The following is a 23534-nucleotide window of genomic DNA, read 5'->3' as shown; positions in this document are numbered from 1 at the left end:
AGGATGCGAGAAGAGAGTGGAGGCGCTCGCGGAGGTAGAAAGGGATGAGAGAGAGAGAGAGAGAGAGAGAGAGAGAGAGAGAGAGAGAGAGAGAGAGAGAGAGAGAGAGAGAGAGAGAGAGAGAGAGAGAGAGAGAGAGAGAGAGAGAGAGAGAGAGAGAGAGAGAGAGAGAGAGAGAGAGAGAGAGAGAGAGAGAGAGAGAGAGAGAGAGAGAGAGAGAGAGAGAGAGAGAGAGAGAGAGAGAGAGAGAGAGAGAAAAACAAACAAAAAGGCAGCAGCAGCCCTTTCACAGCAGCATTTTGCATAAGTTTGGTGTTCCTCATTATGTCCATGTTATATGTCACCGTTGCTGTCGCTTTACGTCGTGTTTACTATCGTGTGATGAATTAGTCTTGTGGAAAGAACGCTGTAAGGTAAGAAGAGAATCCTACAAACCGAGTGAGCGTAGCAACCCCTGCCGACGTGGAGCCGTGGGTGGTGTAAGTACTGCCGCTGACCTAGATAGCAAATTAATCTCTTGCTTGTGTTATTCTTCTTTGTTTAACTCTTACTTCTGTTACTCTCACTTGTTTGTGCGATTGCATTGACAAACATGCGAATACTTTATTTTGTGAAAGCCGAACGTATATGATATATATATATATATATATATATATATATATATATATATATATATATATATATATATATATATATATATATATATATATATATATATATATATATATATATATATATATATATATAAGACAAAAGTAAAGAGGGGCCAAAAGAGAGGTCAATTTCGGGTGGAGAGGTGTCTTGATACATTCTTCTTGAAAGAGGTCAAGTCATAGGCAGGAGGAAATGCAGACGAAGGAAGGCTGTTCCAGAGTTTACCAGTGTAAGGGATGAAAGAGTGAAGATGCTGGTTAACTCTTGCATAAGGGGTTTGGACAGTATAGGGATGAGCTAGAGTAGAAAGTCGAGTGCAGCGGGGCCGCGGGAGGGGGGGAGGCATGCAGTTAGCAAGTTCAGAAGAGCAGTCAGCATGAAAATATCGATAGAAGATAGAAAGAGAGGCAACATGGCGGCGGAGTTTAAGAGGTAGAAGACTGTCAGTATGAGGAGGGGAGTTGATGAGACGAAGAGCCTTTGACTCTACTTTGTCCAAGAGAGCTGTGTGAGTGGAGCCCCCCCTCCCCACACACACACACACATGTCATGCATGCTCCATACGAGGGCGGACAAGGCCCCTGTATATGGACAGCATCTGTACGGGCGAGAAAACTGGCGGAGACGATACAGAACGCCACACCTCGAGGAAGCTGATTCAGTGAGAGAGTAGATATGGAGTTTCCAGTTGAGATTTTGAGTTAAGGATAGACCGAGGATTTACATAGATTTACATAGAAATTCAGACACACAGACCCCATGGTTCAGACTAGGTGGTCTGACCTTAAACCTAAGTGATTTTACATTAATCAGATGTCTCCAAAACGTTGCATTTCAACTCTAGTTAATATTAAGTTCTAGGAAGTGACGGTCGAGCTTATTTTTAAAGGGTCAGTCGGGTTACACTGGACCACTGAAGGTGGGAGCTTATTCCATTCTTGCACTACAGCGTTGGTGAAGAAAAATTTGGTGCAGTCTGAATTTACTTGTCTACATTTGAGTTTTATGCCATTGTTCCTCGTTCGCAAAGTGTCATCGATCATAAGCAATTTTGATCTGTCTACATTCGTTAAACCATTAAGTATTTTAAAACATTCGATCAGTCTTCCTCGGAGGCGACGTTTCTCGGAGGCGACGTTTCTCAAGAGAGAACATGTTAAGGGCGGAAAGCCTTTCTTCGTAGGATTTGTTGCGCAAGGAAGGGATCATTTTTGCTGCCCGACGCTGAACACCTTCTAATTTAGCAATGTCCTTTGCATGGTGGGGAGACCAAAACTGTACCGCATATTCCAAGTGGGGTCTGACTAAATTATTGTAGAGCGGAAGTATTACATCTTTATTCTTGAATAAAAAGTTTATTTTTATGAAACCCAACATTGTGTTCCCTTTATTTGCTGCATCGATGCATTGCTGTGAGAATGTGAGGTTTGACGCGATTTTGACCCCCAGGTCCTTAACGCATTGAACGCCTTTGAGTTTAACGCCTCGCATTTCGTAATCGAACTTCTTATTTCTTGTTCCAACTTGAAGGACCTGGCACTTGTCTATCCGACCAAGCTGAAATTTTGTGCAAATCCTCTTGGAGGCTTTGCCTGTCTTCGTCAGTGAGAACAGAGTTACCAATCTTTGTGTCGTCTGCAAATTTACTAATACGATTATTGAGTCCAACATCCACATCGTTGATGTAAATAATGAAGAGCACTGGGCCAAGAACCGAGCCCTGAGGGACGCCACTAGTGACCGGCGCCCTGAGTTAAATCCGTCAATCACCACTCTTTGTTGTCTGTTGCTCAACCAATTCGCGATCCATTGGTGTACTTGCCCGTCAGTACCATGAAAATGAGTTTTTGAGGCGTTGAAGAACACCAGGTTCTTCTTGCCCCAATCGGAAATGATAGTAAGGTCTGAGGTTAAGCGTTCTGCAGCCTCAAGCCTGGAATCGTCTTATTCCTGTTGAGCTGGCCTCCTATCAAAAGAAGTTGAGAAATGCAGAGTAGAGTCATCGGCTTAAGAATGGATAGGACAGTTCGTTTTGACAAGAAGATCATCAATGAACAACAGAAAGAGAGTGGAAGATAGAACAGAACTCTGAGGAACACCACTGTTAATAGGTTTAGGGGAAGAACAGTGACCGTCTTCTACAGCAGTGATAGATCGATCAGAGAGGAAACTGGAGATAAAGGTACTAATCTTCATTCTGTGGGACACCATCTCTCCTCCTCTAAACCTCACCTTTTCTTCCTCACCGAAACCCAGGTTTCTGAGGCTACTGACAGCAATCTCTACTCTGTTCCCTCCTACTATCTCTATCCTATATTTCAATCCATAGCTGGATGTTGAGCCTACGTGCGCAACGACATCACTCGCTCTCGTACCCCCGACCAAACCATTCTGCTTACTCTGTCAAACTGTTCTTTCCGTTGGTCTCCTCCGATTACAACCTTATTTCTGTATCCTGCCCTATTGCTCCTGTACACCCTCTGGACCCACCGAAGAGGCGATGCCTCTGGCATTTTGCTTCAGCTCGGTGGGACGACCTGAGGATGTACTTTTCCGATTTCCCGTGGAATGATTATTGCTTCCAGAAGCGAAACCCCTCTGTGTGTGCCCAGCGCATCACAGAGGTGATTGTCTCTGGAATGGAGGCATTCATTCCATGTACTTTCTCTACTCCTCATGCTAAAAAGCCTTAGTTTAATCACGCTTGTTCTCGTGCTGTTAAAGATAAAGAGGCAGCTCACAAAAGGTACCAGAGCCTTCGAACTTCCGCTAACCCTGATCTTGAGCCAAAAATAACTCCTCCAACTTAACTTCTTCATCTTACCCTCCTCTCCTTAGTCCTGACGGCAACACCGCCGTCTCATCTATCTTTAAGGCTGAACTCTTCTCTCAAACTTTCTGTAAAGACTCCACTCTGAAGAGTCAAGGTCGTGGGCACGAGAGGCGTAACATCCAGCTTTGGATTGAAATTTAGGATAGAGATAGTAGAAGGGAACAAAGTAGAGATTGTTGTCAGTAGCCGCCGAGGTCTGTGTTTCGGTGAGGAAGAGAAGGTGAGGTTTAGAGGAGAGATGGAAATTGGAACGAAGACCACGAATGTTGCAGAAATTGATAAGAAAGAGGTCTGAGGAGTTATCAAGACACCTCTCAAGTCGGCAGCCAAAAGGGGAGTCCTCCCTGGGGGAATTTGTGGTACCCCCCTCAGGCGGGAACTCCGAGGCACTGCTTAGCTTACCCATTTTGTATTTGTAAAATTTCGGGAAATGGTGTGTATGTTGTGTGAATGTAGTGTGGTGTGGAAAGAGAGAGGATCTGTCTTTAGAGAACATGCTGAACTACTCTCTGGTGTTGATGAGACAACAGGGAAACGGAAAGTGAGGACATGGGAAGGGTCTTTGGAGGGCTTCAGCACCCTCCTCGCTTCCCATATATACCTCACCGGGAGTGGCTTACGCCTGTTTCGGTAGATGTCTTCGTACCAACTCCACAATGTCTTCCTACCTACTCCGCAATAATAATAATAATAATAATAATAATAATAATAATAATAATAATAATAATAATAATAATAATAATAATAATGGTAATATATTGATGATAATAATAATAATAATAATAATAATAATAATAATAATAATAATAATAATAATAATAATAATAATAATAATAATAATAATAATAATAATAATAGAATTTGTAACAAAATTAATAAAAATACAATTAATAATGTTAGTAATAATAATAATAATAATAATAATAATAATAATAATAATAATGATGATGATAATAATAATAATAATAATAATAATAATAATAATAATAATAATAATAATAATGATGATGATGATAATAATAATAGTAATTATTATGATAACATTAATAATGATAATAACAATAGTAATAATATAATAATAATATATATATATATATATATATATATATATATATATATATATATATATATATATATATATATATATATATATATATATATATATATATAATAATAATAATAATAATAATAATAATAATGATAGTATTAATGATAATGGTGACAGCAACAACCTCCTTATCAATTTTAAAATAATATTGTTAGTTATCACATTATCAGTATCATCGTATATCTCAATACGATATTATCATCGAAATAAATATTATTGTTGTTGTTCCATTATATATCAGTATTATTTCCAATGTCACTCATGATGTCATTTATTTTTTTATTATATATTAGTATTATTATTTTTGCTTCTTTATTGCACACCTTTACATTCTCTTTTTTTCCTTCTCTCTCTCTCTCTCTCTCTCTCTCTACGAAGAAAGGCCCTTAACATGTTCTCTCTTGAGAAACGTCGCCTCCGAGGAAAACTGATCGAATGTTTTAAAATACTTAAAACTTAAATGACCGCAGCATATATAGGCTATTATGTTAATGGTTTCACGAATGTAGACAGAACAAAATTGTTTATGATCGATGACACTTTGCGAACGAGGAACAATGGCATAAAACTCAAATGTAGACAAGTAAATTAAGACTGCACCAAATTTTTCTTCACCAACGTTGTAGTGCGAGAATGGAATAAGCTCCCACCGTCAGTGGTCCAGTGTAACACGATTGGCTCCTTTAAAAACAAGTTCGACCGTCACTTCCTTGAACTTAATATTAACTAGAGTAGAAAAGCAACGTTTTGGAGCCATCTGATTAATGTAAAATCACTTAGGTTTAAGGACAGACCACCTTGTCTGGACCATGGGGTCTGTGTGGTCTGATTTTCTATGTAAATCTATGTAAATCTCTCTCTCTCTCTCTCTCTCACACACACACACACACACACACACATACACACACACCGCTCCGGTACCTCATTCGGTTAGAGCGCCGCGCTGCAAGGCTTCACGGCCAAACAGGCGGCGGTTCGAGCCCCGCTCAGGCCGGATTCTTTCCGTTGACTAGTAGTGATTACTGTCCCCCCTTGAGCAAGGGGGATGGGGTGTGTGGTGTGTGAGGTCCTGGCAGTACCCAGAGATCGACAATAATGAGTACTTGCTCACGTCGTGAGGGTACCTGCTGGCAAAGGCGAGTCCAACTTGTGATCAGGCCGTGGTGAATTACACACACACACACACACACACACACACACACACACACACACACACACACCTGGAAACTATTTAGAGACACTTGACAGTCAGGCCTCCCATGGGAGTTGGAGGAAAGAAAGGCGCTGCCACGTCTTCTCTCACGGTCTTCTCTCCGTGAGTGACAGGGGCATTTTGGTGTTCTCGAGGCCAGTGGACACGATATACATTCTAGTGTTCACCTCTAGGGAATCCCCCTCTAGCCCCCTCCCCCCCTCCCACTGCATCATAGAAACTTTCATACTATGACTGCTCCTTCCCTCTTTATCATGGTTACTCAACTATTATGAACAAAATTCCAGTTAGACAAGCTGAAATGTGTGCAGAGGTCCGGATAGATATTGGAGCTGGACCCCAGGCTCCAGGAGTAGAAAAATATAATTAAATAACATGAAGGTCCTGGCGATGGATACTTGCGGGTGTATTTCCTCGACTGACTGTAGGCCATACAGTCAGTCGAGGAAATACACTTGCAAGAATCCATCGCCAGAACTTTCATGTTATTTATAATTATATTTTTCTGCTCCTGGAGCCTAGGGTTCAGTTACAACACTAAGAAGGTCCAGATTCAGACCGTGGTCCGCCAGTTGAGTATAGCTCTTCTCCATGTCTACCTATTCAGTGTTCATTTCTCACTCATTTCCCTTTGACATTCTCCCTTTCCTCCTTTTTCCCAGCGCCTATTTATTTTTCTTTTGCACATATCCGTAAGTCCATTTCTCAGAGCACCTCTCAAATTCTCACAGTTTGGGAACTAGTAATCAATTCATTACGGGAAAATCACGATTCATCAGCTGTAGGTAGCAACTATTCAGCAAAAAGGTTTAATTTCCAATAACAACCAACCACTACGGCAGGGGGAGAGCGGTGATGATTCGGACGGTGGGATGGCCCATACATCGCATTTATTGTAAAACGTGTGGGACTGAGTGCCGCGAGATGTAGTGTGAATGTTCAAAACTTTGTTACCTTGGCCCAAGCGAGACAAACTCACGCTCAGCGCTGTTCTTTTCGATGCAAGTCAGATTTTTTTCCCTCTCCTATATAATATTTTTAGGGTGTATCATAAGCTCTCACTTCATGAATATGGCAAGTAGCGAACTGTCCATTATCATGGTGAAGCAGTGATGCACGGCGAAAGTAGTGCCGTAAAACATGAACATTTTATATAGCTCTCGTGCTCTGGAAGTTGATTGTGACCACCCATTTATTTTTTTATAGAGTCGCGATGATTCGGACCACAGATTTATATACCTAGAGCGCGCGAGCCAGACACTCGGGTGCGGCAACCGGAAGTACCTCGGCCGCCATCTTAGGGAGCCCAGTCCAGCCCGCAACTTCAAAGTGAAGGTATTCTACAAAACATATATTTTAACTACTTATGTTTGTGATTACATATACATATGAAGGCTTTAGACATCAAATATACGTAATTTGTAAGTAATACTAGAGTGCGAGCATAAGTGAAGTCAGCGGCCCCGACCCAACCATATATGCTGTTCAGTGGCCAGCAGGGAATTTCACATACCGTACTTCAAACCACTTACTTACCTGATATTAGTATTTGATATTAAGAAAAGATAAGGCCACCATCGTAATCCTGATAAAAAAATCTGCATCATATAAGCATAAATATACAACAATAACATGAACAAATATACGAAAATGAAAAATAAATAAAGTAGCTCATAAAAGTTTTCGCGCATTATTTCCCTTCAACTCCTTCGTACTCAGTTATTTTTCATCATATGAATTTTTCAAGCCCAGTTCCTGAATCCGCATCCTTTTCTGATTACTTCAGTATATGAAACATCCCAATTGCAAAGGATATTGCTAAATTAGAAGGTGTTCAGCGTCGGGCAACGAAAATTATCCCTTCCTTGCGCAACAAATCCTACGAAGAAAGGCTTTCTACCCTTAACATGTTCTCTCTTGAGAAATGTCGCCTCCGAGGAAAACTGATCGAATGTTTTAAAATACTTAATGGTTTCACGAATGTAGACAGATCAACATTGTTTATGATCGATGACACTTTGCGCACGAGGAACAATGGCGTAAAACTCAGATGTAGACAAGTAAATTCAGACTGCACCAAATTTTTCTTCACCAACGTTGTAGTGCGAGAATGGAATAAGCTCCCATCATCAGTGGTCCAGTGTAACACGATTGACTCCTTCAAAAATAAGCTCGACCGTCACTTCCTTCAACTTAATATCAACTAGAGTAGAAATGCAACGTTTTGGAGTCTTCTGATTAATGTAAAATCACTTAGGTTTAAGGACAGACCACCAAGTCTGGACCATGGGGTCTGTGTGGTCTGATTTTCTATGTTAATCTATGTAAATCTCAACCAACTCCTCCACCCATCACCAGCACCACCACCACTATAGCACCACCGTCACCACCACCAACACCACCACCACCACCATCACCACCTACCACTTACCTCCACTTTGAAGTTGCCGGCTAGAGCACAGAGTTGGCTGGACTGGGCTCCCAAAGATGGCGGCCGAGGTACTTCCGGTTGCCGCACTTGAGTGTCTGGCTCCGTACCATACCACCTCCCTGGTCGAACCATCATCACGGGGACAATTTAAAAAACTCGTGTTTCATCACCTACCACTGAAAACTGGAAATAGTTACGGGTATGATATTAACAAACTAAAGAGCCAAATTATGAAGGAATGTACTGAGATCAACAAAATTACGCTACTTCAACTTATTTTTCTAAAAGATTTTTATATTTTTTATAAAAGTGGGCGAATCATCACCGCTGTCCTCTACAATGTTTAACGTGTCCCGTTGCAACGAGTGAATCCTGGATTATCATATAATAGTTCCATTGCGGAGTAAATACTGATTCTAGTGTAATCGGAGAGAATGAAGTATTTCGTATACTTGATATTTTATGTTTCGAGTACATTGTAAATAAGTTACATTTTTAATGATTTGGTTTGGGCGCGTCGTGCCTGAGGAGCGGAGTGGAGATGAAGATGGCTGACCAGGCCGCGGTGGTGCTGCGGCGGAACAGGCCGGGGACCAAGGCCGAGGTGCGTGCTGCGGCCTGCCAGGCTGCCAGGGAGTGTGTAGCGGGCCCACGGGTCGTGCCGCCACGGCTCATACAATGATTAAGCAATCCATACAATGCTAACACAACGGCTAACTTTACCCTCCGCGGCGCCCTTGGGTAATTTGACATTTAATGGTCAACGCGACACGCCCCCACGGCTGCCCGCAGCACCCGGCGCTGTGTGTCACCTAACATTGTGCCTGGCGGTGTGCTGGGGCCGCGGCACCGGTGGGCGGTGTGTGGGCGGGAGGGGCGCGGCGCTCCCAGCCTTGCAGACAACCTGGCGGGACAGAGTGGTTGAGTGCCATCCGTATTTACTCACCTGCTGGTTGGCCCATCCGTTCTTTATAACACGACAAGAAAATATAGTAGAAAAAGTGTGGCTGCCTGCTTGTCCTGCCCAGCGCCCCGTTCAGTTTGGTGTTAAATATATGCTTTGGGTGCCATGTCCCTACTAAATGGTGCAATTCACTTCATTTATCACCAGAAAAGCATGAACCACGTGAGAAAATCATTGGTTGGGTGAAACCGTAAATTGTCCCAAAGGACACCTTTGTGCTATATGAAGTAATCTTGCACGTACAACCCACTGCTGTGTTGCTTTCCAATGCAAGTCATTTGTTCGTGAGATATGTTTATTTAATAAAATATGGGCTAGGGGAATATATAGAGATTTATTTCTGTATATCATATTTTTTCAGAGTGGTACAGGTCTTGTATGGTTAGGTTACTTTAGGGTATTATTCCAGAACTACACCCGTTTCACTGTGAAGTACTTACTGCACATACAGTACACTGCCGTATTGCTTTGCTGTTGAAAATCACTTATTTGTGAGATATTAGTGTCATAAAATATGGTCGGGCTATATATCGTTGGATTTATTTCTGTTTATTTCATTTTTGCGGCAGAGCACAGGTCGGGTAAAGTTAGGTTAGATTTAGTTGAATTAGGGAGTATTACACTGGGGAAATTTTCCGTGGATCTTCAGTCATAAATCGTCGATTTTTGCCTACGTGGACACAGTACCGTTGTCTTCCAATCACACTTACCCTTCACTCTCGCCGTTCTGTGGTCTTGACCAAAGTTGCCACATTGTCTTACTCAGCCTCTTGTATATACCGACTTTCGACCCCAAAACTGTCTTGTGGACCCCAATAGGGAGATTCACTTATAATTATCGTTAAAATAGTTAATTACTGATGTTTCTTGGCAATAGTTAGGTGTCAGAAACCGGTAAATACTATGCTCAGAATACGACAATCTGGCAACGGTGGTCTTGACCAACACATTTTCACATCAAGTATGGCTGACGCCTGACGTCCCTAGCTGTTTGGACCCCTGCTCAAAGTGACACTCAATTTATACAAGCAACGGAAAAAGAAAAGAAGGTAAAATTCTAGTGTTTGCCCATACTCCCCCCTCCCCCCCATACAAGCCCGGGGACCCGGTGGGAATGCGGGGTTTCGGGTGGGGGACACGAAATCCGTCGCATTCGCGTATTTTTTTAGTTGGTGGGGGGGAATAAAAACTCCCTTGATCTAGGGTAATTCCCTAAATTTAGGGAATTTTTCCTCCCACCACCACTAAAATAAGCGTTTGTGACGAATTTAGTGTTTCCCATATGAAAACCACGCACTCACTGGATCCCCAAGCTAGTTTTGGGAGAGAAGCGTAGTGAATCCACCAAACGATGCTCACCTCACCATCTGGCGTGGCACCGATGGCCATCTGTGCTCACTTAAACCGCCTCCACCACACTTATGCCCTCTCACCAGTAGGTTGTCACCTCATCGCAAGGTTTCTGTCCTCCAAGTAGAGTCCGTGGCACCAAACACAGTGTATCTTCATTGTTTATCACTGACACAAGTAAAACCACTGGCTAGCCGGGATCCATCCAACACCACGCCTTTAACAATACTGCGGCTTGTGCAGGAAGTGCAGGCTCTCGAACCTCTTGCCTGAGCTGTTCGAACACGTGAATCCTTACTGACCGGATTTTGAATCTGCTTCACGGGCTCGTATTCCCAGCATACAAGGTGATTGTGGATATTGACTCTGTGCCTCCAGAATACGATAATACGCCTCCATATATCATAGTAAAAAAAAAAAAGTACTTAAAAGTAAAGAAGCCGAATTAATCCCCTTCCCCCAACGATCTTGGGGGACCTGCGTGAACTACACCTACCGAACTGTACGACCTGCTAACCAAGGGCAGCCCCCCCCTGGACCCCCCCCCTCTTAAAGGTGCGTGTCCAAAAAAAAATAACCACGCGTGGTGGACCTGGTCTCACATGCGTGGGCTAATGGCTAACTAAGCGTACCATCGCTAACCAAGCGTACCATCGGTAATAGTATTAGGTAAAGGTGCGTGTTCTAAAAAAAAAAAAATAACCACGCGTGGTGGACCTGGTTTCACATGCGTGGGCTAATGGCTAACTAAGCGTACCATCGCTAACCAAGCGTACCATCGGTAATAGTATTAAGTAAAGGTGCGTGTACTAAAAAAAAAATAACCACGCATGGTGGACCTGGTCTCACATGCGTGGGCTAATGGCTAACTAAGCGTACCATCGGAAATAGTATTTGGTAAAGGTGCGTGTTCCAAAAAAAATATATATAATAATAATAAATAACCACGCGTGGTGGACCTGGTCTCACCTAGGGTATCATTGCTAACTGGATCGCTGGCAACGCTGCTCATACTGCAATGGCATCGCCATATAAACACATCGTCCGTAAGTATAATATGCCCTTAAGTACAATACGGAGTTTCCGTACATTGTAAAAAAAACCCGGAATGTATGAAATTTCCCTACATCTAAGTAATTGTAAGGAATTTCCCTACATCTAGGGTATTTTTCAACCCCTCATAACTCAAAAACTATGCATTTGCGACGCATTTCATGTTTACCACCGCATTCCCCGAAGTCTCAATGGCCCCCTAGCCAATTTTGGTTGCGAGGGGTGAGTATGGGCAAACACTAGAATAATACCGAAAAGAATGTGGAGGCGGCAATGGCTGGCAAGAAGAGAGGAGGGCAGTGAAGTGATGCAGGTGTTGCAAAAACTACGTCTAGAAGACGAGGAAGGCATGTCCCGTATTTTCTCATTAAAGTGACCTCGGAGGCCCTGGTCCAGGCAACAACACTCATAGCTGAGTGAATGTATAGGGACAGTTGGATGTAGCTTCTTCCTCTTCTCTTTTCTTGTTATTGCTGATGATGATGATTATGAATACCTTCGTTCCTCGGTGAAATCTACCGTAGCTACTGTAGATCGTGGATACGTCAGAAAACCACGGAAATGAGAACCATGCCAGCGGAAATCGTGGTTTGACTGAAGGTCCACGGAAAATTTGCCCAGTGTAATAGCCCCTTTAGGTTAGGTCAGGTTAGATTTAGTTTGGTTAGATTCAGTTGTGTTAAATAATTCCTTTATTGCTGCATCCTATTTTTGGTGTTATTATTTCCATTTCATCGTTTTTAACCTGTCCATTGCAATTGGAACGAATTTGGTTTTCACTAGTAGCCTGATAACATAATACTCTCATGTCTTTTTCCGTCTCTGTGGTGGATAGTGGAGTGTTTTCCATGTGGTATTGGTATGCTGGATATCCCCTCCCAAGGTGCATGACTACATTTTTCTTCAATGAATTGTAGCAACCACTTTTTGATTCATTCCTATAGCTTGGTGATGTCTTCTTGTAGGAAATCCGCAGTCAACAGGTTAACCCTTGATTACTATCGTTGCTGGAATAACATGGTTACTATCGTTGTAATTCGCGGGCTTAAAAACACATATAGGAATGGTACAAAGTTCAATTACAAAATTTTTGCTTAAACTAGAAGACATTCCTAATTCTATGACCTATAAATTTAACATATTACACTAAAACAACATTATGATAAAAAGAAATGTGTGAAAATTATAAAAAAAACCTGCCTCTCTAACCAAGGCTCCACTGCCATCACTGTGTTGCCTGATAGTGATGAGTTGTGCCACACGTGGAGTTTACACGTCCCCCGCAATGCTCCAGCCTCAGTAGCCCTTAGCCGCACAGATATGTCATATTTTCTTGGTGTCATATTCTCCATCCTTGTCCAAAATTTCGGACAATTGGGAACAGTTCAGGAAGAAAGCACAGGAAAAACACAAACGTACCTCACGCACCAAGGGCAGAATACCAACTTAGATGTCATGGCCGTAGAGCACCGTAGGTCTAACAGATTTCCTTCCACAATGCTAATTAACCCCCCATGCTGGGATTCCGGACAATGATAGTAATCTAGGGTTAAGAACATTTGAGTGTTTTGAAGCAACATATGCTGTACAAGTGAATAATAATCTTAATATAACCATGATATTTGGGTTGATATTGGTATTATTCATGCAGCAATATCTCATCTCTTATTCAGACAGCTGTTCTTTTATTGTCATATGCTGTAAAAACTCAATTTAGGCAACTAGTTCAGTAGAACTAGTTGCTAAATTGAATCTTCTACTAAATCGAGAGAATGCATTCTCCAGGCCCCCAAATCCCCTTGTCCAAGGCTCAGTATGACCCCTTCTGGAGTTTTCTCATGCTTAGCCATGATTTCACTGCAAAAGTAATATTAGTTGTAGTAGTAGTAGTAGTAACAGTATGGAATTTGTATAAAACACACAAAAAAGCACTGACAACATGTATAACCACATGCTCTTCCAGAACTTTTACCGCTGGTGTGATGAAGCATATGAAGAAATGGATTCCACTCTTGTAGTTCAGCAGTACATCCAGCAAACTATTCGTCTGGACCACAACAATATTGACACTATACTCAATGCTCCAGAAACTCAGGATGAGGGTGTGTGGAAATATGAACACCTCAGGTGAGCATATGAGAACAGACTCAGTTTTTTGTTTATAGAATTGTTAGTTAGAATAAAGTTTGCAAGAAAATATATTTTATGTAATAAATATTGTTTTTAGAATTTCAACATGATATTACATTTCAGGCAATTTTGTATGGAGCTCAATGGATTGGCTGTTCGATTGCAAGGTGAATGCCAGCCTTCAACATGTACTCAGATGACAGCAACAGAACAGTGGATTTTTTTGTGTGCTGCCCATAAGACACCAAAAGAGTGTCCAGCTATTGATTATACTCGACACACGTTGGATGGTGCCGCTTGCCTTCTTAACTCAAATAAATATTTCCCTAGCAGGTAAGTTACTGAGAGTGAAATGATAAATGATAACATAACATATACTTTTTAATAGCATTCTGCTGATAAAATTTATGGCTTCAGTTGTCAATACAAGTTACACAGAAGTTTAGTACACAACATTAAGGATGTATAATAATGTTATGAATTAAAATGAACATGTATTAATAAGTGATGGTTTTCAGAGTGAGCATTAAGGAGTCATCTGTAGCCAAGTTAGGATCAGTGTGTCGTCGAGTCTACAGAATATTCTCACATGCATATTTTCATCATAGACAAATCTTTGATGAATTTGAGGTATGGCATTGTTTAAGGAAATTTTCTGTCATCTATTTATGTTCTTGTTTCACTTATATGACATTGAACATAGCTGATACTGTGGTCTAGTTAATATAGTTTGTTGGGGAAAAGGGAAGCCCTTTTTGACTGTATCAGTGGGGTCTGTTGACACACTTGAGCACTTTTTTTTTGTGCTGCCTGTAATGTCTGTAGACTTTTTTTGAGGGGCCTTATGGATGGCCCCAGCCTGTTAGTGGCGCAGGCTAATTTTATTTGTAGTGGCTGCTGTGATGTATGACTCTTGCCTGGCCCATGCTGCCCCCCCCCTGTGCTCCTACTGACCGAAGTCACTGAAGTTAAGGTTGATGGAAGATCTGGTCAGCATGTTTGTAATCTTCTGCCACTTGGCGATGACTTGAAAAATAAGTGTGTTTTGGTGGGGACTCAAACCTAGGTCATGCTAGGTCCTTGGGCTCACCATGCCTGCACGCTAACCACTCAGCCACCGCCATTACCTTGTTTTTGCTGATTATGCAGTAATCCTCACAGTCACTGGAAATTTTGGTGATGGCTCTTGAAGCAAGCTGACATGCAGCATATGTTTTTGTTTAAATGTTAATCATCCTCATCATCAGGTTGGGATACACATGTGGCACGGGATTGACTGTAGCCCAATAACAGACTTTGCTTCATTCATTTAAAGCTTGAAATTTCCATGAGGCTTAGCAAATGGACTAAGTAAAGTGGGTATGACTCCAAGTTGGGGAGAGGAGGCGGTAGCTAAGTGGTTAGCGTGCAGGTGCAGCGTCCAGGAAGATGTGGGTTTGCATCCTGCCTGCTGCCACAAGCTGGGATTTCTCAGTCACTGCCGAATTGCTTAAGACGACCCACATTCTGTCCTGAAGGCCACCTCTCAACTCAGACTCTTGATTCTCTCTAAAGAAAGGATCAAGATGATCTCTGTGGGGCAGTATGAACCAATCAAGAGGGCGCCACTATAAATACTTACCTGCGTCATAACAGGCTGGGGCCAATCATCAGGCTCCACCAAGAAAGCCTACTGGTGCTACAGACAGAAATGTTGAAAAAAAGTGAAAAATACTGTCACATCAGGACAGGTTCATGAAGTGATTGACACTAAAGGGGGTAGTAGATAGGTAGTAGAGTAAGCATCTTTCTTTCTTCACATATCAGTCATCCATTTGAACTTAACCTGCTCTATGACAATGAAGATAAAGCACAACATGGGCTTGGCATAAGAGTATGAAAGCAGGTCAGTTGTAAATGACATGAGGGGTAAGAAGGGGTGGTAAGGAAAGGGGGCTTTTGGGGAAACCTCAGTCAAGCATCAGTTTAACCCCTTCACTACGGCCAGGCCAAAACAGTGCCCTGCACTGTATCTGGGATCGCCGCGCATGCCAAATTTCAAATGGTGCTGTCGAATATAACAAGTTTTCAGCAATAAACTCAACATAATCATCATGTATTATATATGAAAACATGCAGAATTAAATGGTGCACATAAAGAAACTCACTACGGCTGGGCCAAAACAGTGTCCTGTGTTGTATCCGGGATCGGCGCGCACGCCAAATTTCGAATGTCGCTATTGAATATAACAAATTTTCAGCCATAAACTCAACATAATCATTATGTATTATATATAAAAAACATGCAGAATTAAATGGTGCACATAAAGAAACATAAATTAATTGATAATTTTGAGATGTAAGCATAAATATAGAGATAAAATATCTCGTATATTGGCTAAAGCGAGCCAGGACGCAGTATGCGTGTCCTTGGATAGGGTACGGGGCATGCAAGGATGCAGTATAGTACACGTCCTCGTGTTGAAGGGGTTAATAGTTCTTTAATTTTTTTTTTTTTTTTTTTTGTGTGTGTGTGTGTGTGTATAGTTTACCATTTTCATTAGCCAAAGTAAGCAGTACAGTAGGACTGATGCTCCATATGAACATTCTTCCAGTTTCACACAAAAATGGAAAATACAGCTTCTGAAGCAGGTATTGCCTGCTTCCTCATGTAAACGTGCCTCTGCATTCTAGAAGTATGAGATCAGAATCATGTCATTGAAGAATTTGGTGATTTCATGTAAGACCTTGGGAGAACCCCCCCCATCATGCAAAAGTCAACAGAAAATACACTTTGAAACTGAGAAAATGTCATAAAAGATGTTTTATAGAAAATTTTCTGGTGCACCCTTCTGTAAAATCCGTTTCTAGGTTGTCGCATTTGGCTGGAATTCCAAGATTCCCCCCAAATTCCAACTTTTTACTGATGTGACGTACAGGAAAATTTATTGAAGAAAGGTTGCTCATTTTATCACGATGGAGTCTGAAAAGTATAGTTTATAATCTTTGACCCAGGAATTTACTGCCTACAGAGAGCCAAAGTTGTGGTGAAACTCAAAAATTAATTTTGATAAATTTTTGTATTTTTTTTCATTCTGGAATGAATCTTATTGAATAAAAGTTGTAGAAAATCATCCGTATAACTCAACTGTGAAATCAGATTATTATTTGGACAGACTGTTTGGCTGGAATTCCATGATTCCTAAAAAAATCCAACTTCTGCTTCCCACTCCTCTGAACACTCCTGTGAACAAGATATTGGTTCATCTAGAACATCATGTATATAAGTGGAGGTGTCAAGACTAAGCTCAGCACGCACACAATGAGCAGAAACTAAAGGAAGACCGCTGAAACAGATCAGCTGAGGGAACATAATTGCTCTGCAGACGCCATGATGCGTAGGCAGGAACTGTAGGCTACTTTTGGCACGGACTGGTTGGTATTACCGTGGTAAGGGACAAAAGAGGTGCCAGTTAGTCAGTTAGCATCGACAGAGACATAGTTATGTGCGCCCTTCGAATTCCAGATAGCTTGTCGCTCTCCGGCACTGGCGTCATGCTCGTTGCCCACGTCTGAAAGAATTATATGACGCCAGCGGCATCATTATCATTAAAGGGTTATTCATTTTGCATGCCATTACTTTTCCTGATGTAATTAGACTGAAACATCTCAAAGATTTGGGTTTGATTATCTGATCCCCAGAGCCAGCATGACCAGTTTCACTTTAGTACTCGAGTTTAGCGAGTGACGGGGCTCTTGACAGGGCAAGCTTTTCTTTGATATTCTTTTAGTGAAATTTTGCTGGAAATGAGCAATGCTCCATGCATTACTTTCTGCTCTGGCATGGTTGGGCACAGCAGAATTGGGTCCCCCCTCAAGTCAAGTGCCATTTACAAATTTCTCTCATCCTTTTCATTTATTGCTGTGATGGTACATCACATGTACTAGCATGTTAAAGTACCTCAGAGGCAAGCTAAAATACTGATTTTCCCCCCTAAATATCCCCAAGTTGCCATAAATAAGTTTTAAAAAGTCAGGAAGTTATAATAAATGATAATGCTGACCTTGTGCAAAAGATATGAGGAGGTTCAGTCTTCTAATCCTGCTGATGAGGTACAATTTGATGCAATATTTATCTACATTTTGCCATCATGCCATAATTTTTGAAGACCCAGGTGATGACTGGTGTTGTGTTGAACATACATGACTCAATTATTTAGAAGTTTAAGAATTTTTTGCAGTCTATCAGACAGTTGTTAATTAAACTCGAGGAATATGTGCATTACAAAGCTTGACATGGGCAATTATATTTATGCATTTAGATATTGACACCATTGATTGGATAGATTGTACATTTGATTTTCTCTCTCTTTCACAGACGGAGACAACCTTGTGTCGAAGATTCACTGTGTTTGTAACAAAATATAATTTGATGTCTCGTGACAACCTTATTGTTCCCATCTTAGAGGATGAAAGTGCTGGACAAGGAGAATCTGAAGCCTAATGGGAAATTGTTTCTCATTATCTTGGATTATTAGCACTTAGTAATTGGTAAGCATCTCTGGACTAGTACCTATTCATGTTTTACCAGCCAGTAATATAAACATTGATCAGCAGGTGATTTTGGTCTTGGATTCGTTTTGAATTAAAATAATATACGTATATAATTATTGTATGAATTCTTTGTACCACTTGATTGTGTGCTCTGTCATGTTTGTAATTCTAACCAGTTTATTAAATTTCTTTGGTTATAAATGATTATTTAGAACAAATAAATTAACTCATTTTTTTCCGGTAAAAAACTTTTTTATGTCATATATTTCTTCCACATGGAGTTGGTATATCTTAAAATCGTATATTTCATAAAAGTAGGAAATACATTCCAAGTACACTACGATGATGTTCACTAATTATTATAACTTTAAAAAATGAAGGTTGGGATTAGTTGTTGCATTCTAAGCTATTGGTCATCTACTTCAGGATGATTTTTATGTGATGATTTTATGGTTTTAAACTGCTATTAATCAAACTATTCACTGCAGAATTTGAACTTGCATTATGTATTCCTAACAAAATCATGACAAAAATGCACAAATTACATACTATGTAATTTTTTTAACTTTCAAAGATATTTTCTTTCTATGGCATTTTCAGTAGTGAGGTAATGTTTATTTTTAAAACTTAAAAATGTTCATTTCAGAATAATTACAGCTTCTGAATCTCGTTTGGGAGCTTGGTACCTAAGCCAGGCCAGGATTAGGATAATGGATTGTGTAGTTCAGATATGTGAAGTAATGAAGTGAATCATCTGGAGGCAGTGCAATATAACTTTTGCAGGTATGAACCATGCTAGTTATAGTGTTCAGGTATTAGATTGCAGAATTGTTAAAATTTTTGCATACGGAAAGTTTGGATTTATATTCTAAGAAATGAGTATTATAAAATATTTATCTGCAAACAGTAAAGAACTGCATTGCTATTCTGATTCATCATGGTAGCAAGAATATATTCTTTTTTCAAGTTATCATGTAATACAAATATGTAATGGAGGAGTAACGGAGGTCCTGTATACAGTACCGTCTCGAGTTTCGTGATCCTTCAATTTTGTGCTTAGTCCTAAATTCTTACCATCCCGACTTTCGCGCATTATCGCCCCGAGTTTTGTGCTGTTTTGACATGTATGGGTCATGTCTACTTACCATCGGCATCACGCACGCTGCCTTAAAAGGTAGTGTCACTCTGGCTGTTTTCTCCAAACATTGGGGCTACGGCAGGAGAGAGAGAGAGAGAGAGAGAGAGAGAGAGAGAGAGAGAGAGAGAGAGACTTATTAAATGATGAAGCCAGAGTTGAGGAGAGTGGGAGGTGAGGATGTGAGGAACTCCTATCCAAATAGTCTCAAAATACGTACATTGGAAAAAGGAAGAGAACGGGTTGTTTTGGCTGACAGTTCTGAAAACACGCTTGTAATTCGCCGGGAGTCCTATGACGTCATTGCTGGTGCTCACCCAATCAGCGGCTTCACTGCCTTAATGCAGTGTCACACTGGCCATTTTCCTCCAACCGTTGGGGTTACGGGCAACGCTCGTACGCCCAACTGGGAGCGTGTTGTTGGTTGTCTGTAAGCTGGTGTCACACCGGGCCTTTTTCCTCCCACTGCATTGGCGGCAGCTAGGGCAACCGGCAACTCCAACTTTTCTGGGTGTGTGTTACACACGGCCAAGGTCGGTTGCCTGTATCCACACCCACAACATAAACAAAGCTCTTGCCCTGTATCGATATGGTGTCGTCTGCTATAGTAAGGGCTGCCGCAGCTTGTGCTGCCATTACTCAAGCTATGGACTTGTTGCTGCAGTTAAATGGAAGGAAGAAGTGGTTGTGGGTGTGGCGTGCCTGTGGTTCCTCTGTGCCAGAAGTTCTCATTGTCACCATTGCATGTTTGTCCCTAACCCACCCATCTAGACTCTGACCACATAAACATACGGATCGAGTAACAACAAGCACACACACACACACACACACACACATGCACACACCAGACTCATTAGATTATGATTTGGACTGACTGTTTGGCTGGAATTCCATGATTTCCAAAAATTCCAAGTTTTTATGGAAGAAAAGTTGCTTATTTTATCGCAATGGAGTCTGAAAAATATAGTTTATAATCTTTGACCTGGAAATTTACTGTCTATAGAGAGCCAAAGTTGCAGTGAAACTCAAAAAAAAAATTTTTTAAAGTTTTTCATTCTGGAATGAATCTCATTGAATAAAAGTTGGAGAAAATGATCCGTATAACTCAACTGTGAAATCAGATTATGATTTGGACTGACCGTTTGGCTGGAATTCCATGATTCCCCCCAAAAATCCTACAACCCACTCTTTTGAACACTCCTGTGAACAAGATATTAGTTCATCTAGAACATCAGGTAAATCAGTGGAGGTGTCAAGACTACGCTCAGCATGCACACGACGAGCAGAAACTAAAGGAAGACCGCCAAAACTGATATGCTGAGGGAATATAATCGCTCTGCAGATGCCATGATGCGTAGGCAGGAACTGTAGACTAATTTTAGCACGTAGTTGTCTAAGGGGCAAAAGAGGTGCCAGTTAGTCACTTAGGATCGACATATAATAGTTACACGTGCCGTTCAGTTTCCAGAGAGCTTCTCGTTTTCCTGCGCTGGCGTCATGCTTGTTGCCCACGTCAGAAAAAATTATGCGACGCCAGCGTCATAGTCATCGTTAAGGGGTTAAGGCAGTGAGGCTGCTGATTGGGTGAGCGCCGGCGATGATGTCATTGGACTCCCAGAGAATCACAAGCGTGTTTTCAGAATTATCAGCCAATTGTAAGGCAGCTACCTTCAACTGCGGCTTCAAAACGACCCGTTGTCTCTTCCCATTTTCTTCCTTTTTCCAAGGTACGTATTTTGAGATAACAAGGGAGTGAAGGGGGAAAAAAAAGTCAGCTTCTCCACGGGTTGGAACAAATAAGCACTTTTTCAGTGTTTTCAATACCCTGAGTTTAGCGATCCTCGAGTTTAGCACTATATCTTCGGAATGAAGCAAGTGTGAAACTCAGGAAGGTACTGTAGTTCAAGGAAGAAAACATCTAAACTGTACAATTTTTTTTAGAGAACCAACCTCTAGACACCAAACTCTGAGCACACACACACACACACACACACTCACACTCACACACACACACACACACACACACACACACACACACACACACACACACACACACACACAATGTGATCTCACAGAAAATAATGATGAATGATTGACATAAAAAGAAATACATTGCAACTCTACCATGTGTTTCTTTACCAGTTAAGGATAAGCTCGTATCTTGAGTAGTCCCCTAACATTATGATAATTTCCCGAAGAAAAAGTTCAGCTACATCTCGGATAAGAGTTTTTTCAAAATATTTTAATATTATGGCCTCTCCTAGTTGGAATGTGTTATATTTTTATCCATGTATTTATATATGGATTCCCTTTCCATTTTTAACTTTATTGGCTGCATTTGATTTACTTAATCCTTTCATTGTGCTCTGTTGTAAACTTTTAAGCTGAAATTTTATCAATGGATAGCTTATTCTTTCCTATTTTCTAAGTATTATTCCTAGTCTTTTGCAGGATACTGTCTCTGCAAACTGGGCTGAAGCCCATTGAAGCTGAGGCTTGTGTAGGTCTTTTTGTCTAGTTTCTTGAGGCTCAGTTTACTTAGATGAGCCAGTATTAGGGTGGAAATTAAATTTGTTTGTAAAATAGCCTTATAAAAAATTACCTGGTACTGGCTGTGTATACTGATGTTATGTCATTTTTTGCATGAACGTATAATTGGCTGGAGCTGTGGAGCAGTCTAGTTCATCAGTTTATCACAAGTTTTTCATATAGTTATAGAATCATTCATTTCCCCTCTCTTCCAACCATGAATTAAAATTTCGGTCAAGTATTGAATTCAGTAACATCAGAAAGTTTTGAATAGTGACCTTATGAGAATGACAGACTCTTAGGCCCGCAATTATAAGTAAAGATTAAAGGCCCTGTATCTGCATCACAATTTGTATAGATGTTCTGTATTTAAGAATATTTATTGAAAAACAGTTAATATACAAGTTATATTGTATCTGAATTACCTTTCTAACATGCTGGATGTGTTTGTGTATTATGTTTCTCTAATATTACTAAGCTTTAGTTCTATCCATTTAAGCTGAAGAATTGACATAAAAAGTATATTTCTATGTCTTGAAATGATTAAGTGTTTTACGTTGAATTTTGAAGTAATTGAACAGTACCTGTATCTCGCAAAGTTTAGAATGTGATACACTTCAATATAGATGTTTACAGGAAGTTTTTGTGTTTAGAATCTCAAGATATGTCTCATCCACAAAATCCTTAATATATATTACCTTATTTATTAAAAAAAATAATAATAATTTTCCCTTGCATTGAATTTATCCAGCATGAACCTTATGACATTTAAAGTCAGTCTTAGACCTGTGTCAGCCTTTAGACCAGTATGTATTGATACTTGGGCCCCATTTGTGGGGAGTGCCCCTGAGATGCCCCTATTTCGAATGACTAAATATATGAATGGTGAAAATCTGTGACATTGTATTCATCTAAATTGTAACATAGTACCATTTTGTTAAAACTTGGTTTTATGCCAATAGGGAACATATTTCAAAATTGATGATTCGGAAACAAACATGGATACAGTGCAGTAGATCCTCGTTTATGCATACTAAAAAGAGGGAGGATGTTCAGAAACAGTAGGAATCCAAATTCTTTGAATGACATTGGGAAGACGGTATGATAAGGGGCCAAGAGTAAGAAGAAATGGTAAATGCTGCTGTTGCACCTGTCTGGCTTGCTGGTGCATTTTATTGTTTACTTGGAGCTAGCTTTCTGCATGCTTTTCTTTTTATCCTTCTACTTATTATGAGTGTTGAGACACGATTGAAGCTCATTTGGTGTCGATCTTATTTTAATTAAATCAATGCAAACTTTTGTAGCTTTCCAGCACTGCTAGTTGCAACAAACATACGGTAAAGGGCCTAAATTTCATCCTCAATCCCAGTTTTTTTGCCTGTCTGTTTTCCATATGCGCTGCTTCTGTAGCAATAATAACGTGCAGCATGTTTAACTACATGACCTCAGTATGGTATGAGCAATAGTGGAATGTGGGTGTCATTTATTTGCATGTCCATATGTTCATTTCAGTGTTAGACTTGTAAGTTCTAGCAGTGCAAAGTTTAGTGCCAAGTCACTCAAAGAATAAGCAATAAGTATTAACCCCTTCGTTACTGACT

General features: G+C 40.6%; 1 protein-coding gene across 2 annotated transcripts; it reads left to right on the top strand.

The window, feature by feature from the left end:
- Positions 1-8684: 8684 nt before the first annotated feature.
- Positions 8685-22829, top strand: LOC126998899 (MOB-like protein phocein). Of its 2 annotated transcripts, XM_050861100.1 has the most exons (6): positions 8685-8843; positions 13570-13733; positions 13860-14069; positions 14255-14366; positions 18094-18266; positions 18916-22829. In XM_050861100.1, the coding sequence occupies exons 1-5, from the start codon at positions 8781-8783 to the stop codon at positions 18217-18219; spliced, it is 675 nt and encodes a 224-aa protein (XP_050717057.1). In that variant the 5' UTR covers positions 8685-8780; the 3' UTR covers positions 18220-18266; positions 18916-22829. The 2 variants fall into 2 exon arrangements, with proteins under 2 accessions (XP_050717057.1, XP_050717056.1); XM_050861099.1 differs by having other exon boundaries at positions 18094-22829.
- The last annotated feature ends 705 nt before the right edge of the window (positions 22830-23534 follow it).

Source organism: Eriocheir sinensis, chromosome 15 (assembly GCF_024679095.1).
Source record: "Eriocheir sinensis breed Jianghai 21 chromosome 15, ASM2467909v1, whole genome shotgun sequence".
Lineage (NCBI taxonomy): Eukaryota > Metazoa > Arthropoda > Malacostraca > Decapoda > Varunidae > Eriocheir > Eriocheir sinensis.
This window is presented reverse-complemented; position numbering and strand designations above follow the sequence as displayed.

What these genes read in the sequence shown, in the direction of transcription:
- LOC126998899 (XM_050861100.1), top strand. Translation starts at nt 8,781, where the DNA reads ATGAAGATGGCTGACCAGGCCGCGGTGGTGCTGCGGCGGAACAGGCCG. An exon ending in TGGAAATATGAACACCTCAG is followed by an intron (nt 13,734 to 13,859) that starts GTGAGCATATGA and finishes ATTACATTTCAG; the next exon opens with GCAATTTTGTATGGAGCTCA. An exon ending in AAATCTTTGATGAATTTGAG is followed by an intron (nt 14,367 to 18,093) that starts GTATGGCATTGT and finishes TCTCTTTCACAG; the next exon opens with ACGGAGACAACCTTGTGTCG.